This window comes from Lactuca serriola, chromosome 1 (assembly GCF_051521515.1).
Source record: "Lactuca serriola cultivar US96UC23 chromosome 1, Lser_US96UC23_V15, whole genome shotgun sequence".
Lineage (NCBI taxonomy): Eukaryota > Viridiplantae > Streptophyta > Magnoliopsida > Asterales > Asteraceae > Lactuca > Lactuca serriola.
Window position 1 is genome coordinate 190,550,837 of NC_136408.1, and position 10,071 is coordinate 190,560,907.

Genomic DNA, 10,071 nt, shown 5'->3' on the forward strand with positions numbered 1-10,071 from the left:
ATCTTTCGAAATTGTGAAATCATTTTCTCCAGAAAATCCTATATTTTCTTGTATAAAATAATCGTAAGTTCTGTTTCCAATTGAGTATAGTTACATGTGTGTGTTTTAGTTTATCGTTTTCGAAATCGTATAAAACTGTTTACTCCAGAAAATCCTATATTTTCTGATATATACAAAATGATGGTCTTAAAACCCTAAGACTGGTGAGGTGTGAGAAATCAACAGGTGATTGTGGACATTCCACACAACGCAAGTGGACGATCAACACAACAAATGTGGACAATCACTACTATGCATGGGGGCGGTCAACACAATGTGCCAATTTATTTCTAAGGTTTTCCCTACATAAATTTCTAAATAGCATTATCATATTCTAGTGAGACGTTATAACCATACTAATATGACAGAGGCCTGTCTTGGCATTTCTCAGGCGCCAAAATCGATAAAAGACATTTGTCACCCTAGACTAGCCGGTCTAGCTGTCGCGAACAACGAAGGTGCGGGGTGTCAACCCCGTATAGATCTATAGATAAATTCATCCTTTCCCTCCAGGAGACTCTGGTTATAACTCCTACAAGACTTAAAAGGTACACTAATATATACATATATATATATATATATATATATATATATATATATATATATATATATATATATATATATATGTACTTTTGAGACTCGTCTTACTCGAATACAAGCAGGTTTTTGAGCAAATTGATGAAATCCGTTATTTAATAAATAACAATATTTGTGCTAGTTGACTAGGTCTATCATTTTCGTTAATTGAGGATAATCCACTTGGAATCGTAATTATCAAGAATGATCCAAAACTATCGGTATGGGCAAAAATGACCCTTCTTTTTATAAATTATCAAATAAGACTCGTATTTGTCAAAAAGTGTCATAAGTGGTTCCAAAACTAGGTGAATTGTCGAAAATGGCACATTTCTTTTAAAATGTTCATTTTAGACCTACATTTATGAAAATATTCAAAAAGGCCCTTGTTTATCCAAAAATTTCATTTTTTTGTCCTTAAAAAATGAGATGTTCAATAATTCTTCAATTTTATTCCATTTTCCAAAATGGTCCTTATATATATATATATATATATATATATATATATATATATATATATATATATATATATATATATATATATATATATGGCCGAAAATGGTCCCCAAAATATCGTTAATACTCCAATTTAACCATTTCCAAAATATTATGTTTAACAATTTGTTTAACCAATTTTTGGAGCAAAACCTTATGATTCTTGATACAAAAATTGATGATTTATATTTCATAAACATATTAGTTCTTGTTTCTAACTTCTACTTTGTGATATATAGTTCAAAACCTTGAGACTTGCTAAAAATCTCGACTTCTTGAAGGAATATATATAGGGTTCATAACTTTAAGCACATAAATCATATCATACATGCATAAAAAAGCAATTAATACTTAAATTTCACAAGACCCTGACTTGTGTCGTCCCCTAAAACCATGAAAACATCAAAAAGAGGGATATGAAGCTCACCTTGGTTTGATTTGGTGGGTGATTTGGCTAGATGCTGAGGAGTTTCCAAGTTCTAACCCTTGAAGAGTTTGATAAACTATTTGAACTTGAGGATGTCCTAAGAATATTAACACAAAATTTTATGTGTAAATACGATGATATTAACAGAATAACGTGAAGAATCACTAGCCAAATAGGAGATACTTACAAGAATCTAGGGGATACTTTAAGGAAATCAGATTGAAGCTTAAATACACTTGAGAACACACTTTGGGGTTTACAGAATCTGAATATGAGTTTCTGGCGGAAATGAAGAATGGGTTTACGTTCAAAGAGGATAACAGGGGGTGATAAGGTGTGCTTGGTTACTTGGAGGATATTGTGTGTTTACCCGTGAACACCTTAAAAATGGTCGAAATGTTGCATCATAAAGTCAAAGGCATTTGTCTTATTCACATCTTATGGCTGTAAACTCCATGGAATGGAGTTGTTTACGGCCTAAAAGCCTCCTAGGTTTAACTTCATGCTCTAAATGCCTTCTAGAAGAGTGTTCACGGTCTAGATACTTCCTAGGGAAGTGTTTATGGTCAAGTTTTGGAAACCTAATGTGTTTACGCCCTAGTATCCTATCTTGAAGGAGTTTACGCCCAAGGCACTACCTATGGGTGTTTTCATAGCCTAACTTTGCTTTATTAGGGTGTTTACGGCCTATGGTGGGGGTTCTAAGGTGGTTCACGGCCAATACCTCCCTTAGGGATGTTTTCACGGTTTAGCTTGGGTTCTTTTGGGTGTTGACGCTCCAAGGGGCCCATTAAGGAGGTTCATGGTCTAACTTGGTCTAGTGAAGGTGTTCATGGTCTTAGCAACTTAATTATGTTGGCCTTATAGTTTATATATTCAAGATTGCAACATATCACAAGTTCTTACATCCATATCTTGTGATTCTTAACCAAATTCATTTGTCTAGTTTTGCTTTGATAAACTTGTTTACTTTTAAGGGTTTACCCTACATGTGACTTTCAAAGTGTATACTTTCATATACATGAACTAATGCTCTCATGGTTTTCAAGGTTCTTATTGTAACAGGGTTACAATTTAGACCTTGCCTGGTCCAATAGTTTGGGTTGTCACATCTTTATTGCCGATAAATCTTTTCCCAGTACTCTTGTATGTAATACCTTTTGGATTTTTAACATTAATAGTCTTAGTTACTGAAGCTCCATATAAAGATGTCATACGTGCATCTTTACTACATGCTACATGATGACATTGATGAACCACATTTATTAACTTCACTCAAATATTCTTGAAGATTACTTAGAAAATTTCTCAACCCATGCTCCTCATTTGCTAATTTGTTAATAATTGAACCAAAAGTAACAAATGCATCTTGAATCATTTTACTTTCTTTTCCAGAATTTGAAAACGTCTGTACCAAGAGTTCAGGAGGAATGATATTTTTTCGCCAACGCCTCAATTTGTACTTTGATGGTATTATATCAATCTCCTTGATATTAAAAAAATAAAAAAAATATGGTGACATAAGAATCCTTGTTAAATGTAAAGCATGTAACTATATGTTATAGAATCTTCTTTTTGATTAAACATAACCTACAAAATAACAATTAATAACAATTTAGACTAGAATAAAAATAAATTTTAATTGGTATATTTAAAATTCATAAATCCACATGTGAATTCTAGATATAAAACTACTTTCAAAAGTTTAAAAGTAGAAATAGAATTTCATTTGTAAAATTAAGATATGAACATACCTTGAAATCAGTAGAAGGAGAAAGATCAGAAAGAGACTCTGGATAATCTGAATAATAGTTTTCACCATCATCAACACTTTTATGTTTAACATCTTTCCATGGGGACTTCTTTTTATCTTTTATTAAGTATACTTCAACTTCATTTTCCATAATAACCGACAAGTGGAAGCAAGACCAGATGGAATTAAAAATCTCATTTTGAACAATAAAGAAATTAGAACGGGTATAAACATCAGCTTTGAATATTTTAATTGGAAGAAATGTTTTGTATATAGAATTGGTAGTTAAAGATTGATGATCAAGTAAACATTGATTATGCCTTTGCTTTTCCATAGCATTCCCAAAAGAAACAATAAAATCAAGAAAGTTTGCTTCCGGGTGAAGAAATTTTGAGAAAACATAATCTTCACACTCCAATCTTGAAGTAGTCCGCATCAAACCAGAAAGTTGGAAATCTCTCAAATAAGATGGAATCCATGAACACCTCATGTCAAACATAACAGATAACCAATTGTTACTTTAGATATCAAAATTTTGAATCAGTGAAGACCATGAAGCCTCAAATTCTTCTGCTTGAATTTTAGAATCCCAAATAGATTTGTGAAAAGCTTTCTTGAAATCTAGATGGTTAAAAACTTTAGAAGGAACCTTATAATAAAAAAAACAAAAAAAAACACTTAGCTTTATTTAATTCACAATGTGAATTTGAAATGAATAAAATTCAATTTTTAGAATAGACAAGTAAATTCATATAATGAAACAATTATATATTCTTACTGAAATAATTTATAGAAAACCAAACTTAGAATAAAAAAATACCTTATCATAAAGTTTTTTGTTGATGTGTCACATACATAGTCTATGTCTAGAATGAGGAAGAACAATATTAATGGCATTCTTCATTACAAAATCTTAATCAGTTACAATCATACTTAGCTAACTACCAAAAGCATTGAGAAATGTTTTAAGGATCCATACATATGATGTAGTTAACTCATTAGCTAGTAATTCAGCCCCAAAAGTTACACATCGCCAATAGTTATCAATTCCAGTGAATGGAACAAATACCATACAATATCTTAAACAATTAATTAAATGTAAACAATGACAATGGTAATGAAGTTTAATAACAAATTCTAACCATTTATATGTAATGTCGGAAAAACATTCACAGTGTGAATGATAATGTGATATAAAATTTACAAAAATGTGATCATTCACAATGTGAATTATAATGATAATTAAAATGAACATTAAATTAATAAGATAAGAATGTGAATGATAATGTTCATTAAAATACCATTAAATTAACAAGCTAATAATAAGAATGTTACTTGTTGGTATTGTTGGTGGCATAAAAAGATACAATATCTCCAAATTCTTTGTAGTTTCTTCTTGATGCCTCGTCAGCCCAAAACAGACCAGTAACATGACCTTTATCAATCTTGTGATCAAAAAAGAAGTTTGGAACATACTTTACTCTATCTTCCATTCTGTCAGTAAGCATTTGTGCATCACTTTTACCAACTGAAACATTTAAATCCCTTTTAAAGTTCTTGAAATCAGTTACAGTACCACCACTAACATTATAACCACCCTTAAGTTAACTTAAGAATGTATAAGCTCTAGTGGCACCAATGCTATAAGCTCCAAATTTGTGAATGAACGATTGTTCAACAACTTCAAGCTTTCGATTAACACGTAACAAATGAAGATTTTCTTTTGAAACCCATACATGGTTATGTTTTTCCACAAACTTATATACCCAAAATTGCAATGAACCAAAAACAACACATTTGAAAGTTATAAGAGTTGGACATCCCATCTTCTTTGATGATGTTTTCCTTTTACGTTTTGGCTGCTTTTCATTGTTAGAATCATGATTAACACATTCAGAAATACCCGATCTGCTACATATCACATATCTAAGTGAAATTTCTCCTTTAGAATGTTTTATTGTTGACATACTAGCATCAAATCCAGCTTCTTTAAGATACTACAATTAAAATTCAACACCATCCTTCACAGAATTATAAACATCTTTCTCTTTTGGCTTCATCTCATCTAGAACCTTAGGAATAAACATTTCATCATCATTATCAGAAGAATCACTTTCATTCCTGAACTGTTATGATTCACAACTTGATGCATTACTTTTGCCTATATGAAATTAATAAAATTATTAAAAAGAATCACATGGTGAATCTTAACTGAATAGATAAATAATAAAAGGAAGTATTGATACAATTCATATATAATTTTCTAAACATAAAAAAGTGGACAAAATTTCGCGATTGGTCCCTGTGGTTTACATAATATCGCACTTTGAGGACTTTCTAGCAAAAAGTCATGCGAATGGTCCTTAAGGTTTCATTTAATTGTGCGATTAGTCCTTGACCCTAACCCCATCACTTTTGAACCGTTAGTGAAGGGGTAAAATTTTCTTTTCATCTTGCAGTCACTCTAATAATCGATCATTATTCACATAATATACGCATGAACTCTGCAATTAAGTACAAAGATCATCTTCCCCAGTTACCCATTACCCTTCCACATTCATCTTCGTCTTCTCCAATAGAACACAAGGCAAGGATCATCTGCCGATTGAAAACGATAATGGTGTTAACGTTATGGTCACTTCGTTCCAAACACACGAAAGCATCAAACTATTATTTGGAAAGGATATACTGTAAGTGACTTACTAAAGTGATCTTTGATTTTGTCGATTTGTTATTATGCCCAAATTTTTGAAATTTTTTTTGTTATTCTTTTTTTTCAGAGGGAATAAGCAACTATTTCACTCTGAAAATCCATCATGGTGGGATATTCACGAAAAGCCCTAGGAGAAGGTATGTAGATGGAACAATAGATTATGTTGACTTCATAGATATTGACGTTTTCCCAGTGCATGTGTTGGATACAATGGTTCGAGAAATAGGGTACGTAGAAGGGAAAACTTTGTATTATCATTTTCTTATTCCAGAAGTAGTGTTGGAATTTGGTCTGTTACCTATAGGAAATGATGGATATGTGCATGTATTGTCAAATTATGTGGAAAAAAATAACCTTTTAAGTATCTACATAGAGCATGGGCATACAAGGGTTAACAGTTATTTTTTGTCCCCTACCAAAGTTATTATTGAGGAGTTGGTTACTAATGTATCCCCTGAACTAGATAGGAACCAAAAGAAGGGAAAAGTTGTTGGATCTTCTAGGAAAAAATTAGACTACTCCCAGTCTATTGTGCCATATAGAACATTAGATGGACCTTCACAAGTGTTACAGGATAGTGAGCCAGTTATGGATGATGAGCCAGTTATGACTGACGAGCCAGTTTTGAATGATGAACCAATTATGAATGATGTGCCAGTTATGAATGATGTGCCAATCATAGATGATCAATATGATGAGCCAGTTATGAATAATGATCCAGTTGTAGATGATGAATATGATTGTGAGGATACTGTAGATGAAAGCGAATTTGATAGTCAGCATGATGCAAAAAAAAACAGTGTTTGATGAGGAACCTTTGATAGATGATGTGGAGGTGAACATGATCAACTTCTGTAGTGTATTTGATGAAGACATTGACTTGGGGCAGCCTAACCCGACAAACAATAATACAGAGGAACATGAAGACATTAAAGATGAACCTTTAGAAGTCTTAGAGAATGATGTGTTTGAGACATTTGCTAGTGAAAAAGAGCCTAGCAAGAAATTGTTAAGGTGTATTCTAAAGCCAGTTGCTTGTTCATCTGGCGAGGTTCACACTAAAGCTTTTAAGATTGGTCAGATGTTCAAGGAAAAGGAAAAAATAAGAGAAGTTATTGCCAACTACTCTGTAAAAGAAAGGAGGGATCTACATTATGTAAAGAATGACAAGACAAGAGTTAGGCTAAAGTGTAGGGGTATTGTTCCTGAATTGACTGGTGACATTAATAAAGGTAGGGGCAATTTAGTACTTTCCAAGAAAACAACTTGTTCTTTTTATATCTAGGGCAGATGAGAAACAAGTTTGGACTGTCAAAACATATGAAGATTGTCATTATTGTTTACAAACAAGGACAGTGAGGGCTTGTTCATCTAATTTTCTAGCTAACAACATATTGCATCAAGTTGAAAGTAACCCCAATTTGTGTTCTGAAACAAGGATCTTCAAACGAATATATATATATATATATATATATATATATATATATATATATATATATATATATATATATATATATATATGCTTAGGTCCATTGAAGGAGGGATTTAAAAAAGGTTTGATGGATTTTCTTGGATTTCATGGTACATTTTTGAATGGTCCCTTTCCAGGACAGATTCTTACTGCAGTTGGGCTTGATTCGAACAATGGCATTTACCCAGTTGCATATGCCATTGTAGTGACTGAAAATATTAACTCTTGGACATGGTTTTTGGAACACTTGGGTGATGACTTAGATTTGAATTCTTCATCTAACTTCACTTTCATTTCATATCGGAAAAAGGTACCCTCTAACTTCAACAAATTTTACCTTTTTTTCATTTACTAATTTATTTTAATTGTACTCACAGGGAATCTTGACTGCAATAGAAAAGTTATTTCCATCAGCTGAGCAAAGGTTCTGTTTAAGACATGTGTATGACAACATGAAATTGAAACACAAAGGAGATGAATTGAGGGAAGCAGTAAGGTGTTGTGGAAAAGTATACAACATACCAAAATTTAATAGGGCTATGGAGAAACTGAAAAAGCTTAACCCAGAAGCACATGAATTGTTAAGTAAAATTCCTGCAAAACACTGGGCAAGATCCCATTTCTCTGGTAAGTATCATACTCTTTTCACTAACATATTTCATACTGATTTTGGTAATTAATTGTTTGGTTTTATATATAGGAAGGGCATTGACTGATAGTTTAACAAATAACTTATGTGAGGTATTTAACTCCAAGTTAGATGAGGCAAGGGACAAGCCTATAATCAATTGTTTGGAATACATTAGAGAATACCTCACAAAGATAATAGTAAATGTTCATAAGGTGCTAGACAAATGCAAAGGTTCTATAAGTACAACTGCGACAACAATCTTAGAAAACAATAAGATAGAGGCAAATAAGATGAGGGTTCTATTTAATGGAGCTGATAAATATCAAGTGACTGGTCTATGGATGGAGCAGTATGTTGTGAACTTGAAAGAGAGGAGTTGCACTTGCAGGAAATAGGACATTACAGGTAATCCATGCCAGCATGCTATTGCTGCAATGTATGATAAGATGCAGAATGGGTCAGAATGTGGAGATCCTGAGGCTTGGGTGAGAAAATGTTACTGGCTTAGTACATGGAATGCTATGTACCAACACACAATTGACCCAATAAATGGAAGGAGCATGTGGCCTAGATCTGATTGTCCAACAAACCTTCTCCACCCAAACATCACAAACAAGTTTGTTGTCATACATGTTTTGTATAATTTAACTGGAAACTATTTAATAAACTTGTTAATATGTAACCATATAAATTTTTTTATAGGTTGGCGGGCCAAAGAAAAGAAGGAAAAGGGCAGTTGATGAGCCAACTCAAAGTACCAAGTTAAGTAGGAAACACTTGACAGTCACTTGCAGCAAATGCCACAACAAAGGTCACAATGCTAGGACTTGCAAGGCGCAGGGAGGTCCTAGTGAAGCTGGAAAGGGGAGTGAACACAAGAAGGGAAAACATGTTGTAGCTTGGTTTGTAGTTCGAAGTAATCTTTTGCTATTATGTCTAATTAAAGTTAGAACATGTTTACTAAGTTTGGTTATGGTATGTCAGTCAAAACAACTACTTTTGATAGGTCTTTTGGGTATTCTATGTTTGTAACATGATATTGCACTTACATGCATTATGGTTAATGGTAATGCTACTTTGGTAATTAGTTTTTTCGCTATGTTACTGCACTTTAATAATCAACATTACACTTACATGCAATCAAATTGACAATTTCCTTCCTTGCTAATATAATATCCATCACATTAAAACAAAACATCAAACTTACATTACATATTATATCTGTTACATTTTCTTGTCCCAACATTACATACAATCATAGGGAAAATCCTTCAAAAGCTATAACAAAAATGGGACCAAAACACAGATTCCCCCCCCCCCCCCCCCCCCCATCCCCAAATGCTTCTTGATTTTTTACTTGAAAAGGTAACACACCATGAAAAACAACCAACTCAGACAAAGTAACCATTTCACCATCATCAATCTTGCTTCGAGATTGTTTCTTCCACGCAACAACCCCGGAATCACAACAGTAGACCTAGGGCACATGGGAGGGTCGAACCATCCAAAAAAGCTGCATGTTCCTCCTAACCTTGAGCATGACCAGAATCGACGACCTGGGTTCAAACCAGTCCATGATGTCACCAAAATCGTCGGCCTTCCACGGTGGCATATCACCATCTTCTTCAATTTTGGAATAGAATGTGAGTGGGGAGGGAAGAACAGAGGCAAGGAACGAGAAGTAGAAGGATACAAAGGCGGGCCTTACATTATATACTCTGATGCACAACAAGATGAAAAGACAAATTTACCCCTTCACTAACGGTTCAAAAATGACCGGGTTAGGGTCAAGGACCAATCGCACAATTAAATGAAACCTTAAGGACCATTCGCGTGACTTTTTGCTAGAAAGTCCTCAAAGTGCGATATTGTGTAAACCACAGGGACCAATCGTGAAATTTTGTCAAAAAAGTTTAACAAAGGAAACTCACATAATATTAAACATAGAATAAAATAAATAAATAAA

The 10,071-nt window shown here is 33.2% G+C and overlaps 1 protein-coding gene across 1 annotated transcript; it reads right to left on the bottom strand.

Annotated features, from left to right (window-relative positions):
• Nucleotides 1-3,810: 3,810 nt before the first annotated feature.
• LOC145064668 (protein FAR1-RELATED SEQUENCE 5-like) lies at nucleotides 3,811-5,442 on the bottom strand. Its single transcript, XM_079012075.1, has 5 exons — nucleotides 5,404-5,442; nucleotides 4,959-5,287; nucleotides 4,626-4,871; nucleotides 4,270-4,369; nucleotides 3,811-3,939 (listed from the first exon to the last, which is right to left on the bottom strand). The coding sequence occupies exons 1-5, from the start codon at nucleotides 5,440-5,442 to the stop codon at nucleotides 3,811-3,813; spliced, it is 843 nt and encodes a 280-aa protein (XP_078868201.1).
• Nucleotides 5,443-10,071: the final 4,629 nt, after the last annotated feature.

Excerpts from the sequence above, each read along its gene's own strand:
- LOC145064668 (XM_079012075.1), bottom strand. The coding sequence starts at position 5,442 with ATGCATCAAGTTGTGAATCATAACAGTTCAGGAATGAAA. Across the intron at positions 5,288-5,403 it reads ATAACAGTTCAGGAATGAAA|TATCTTAAAGAAGCTGGATT; the intron begins GTGATTCTTCTG and ends TTTTAATTGTAG. Across the intron at positions 3,940-4,269 it reads ATGAGTTAACTACATCATAT|GTTCCTTCTAAAGTTTTTAA; the intron begins GTATGGATCCTT and ends TTTTATTATAAG.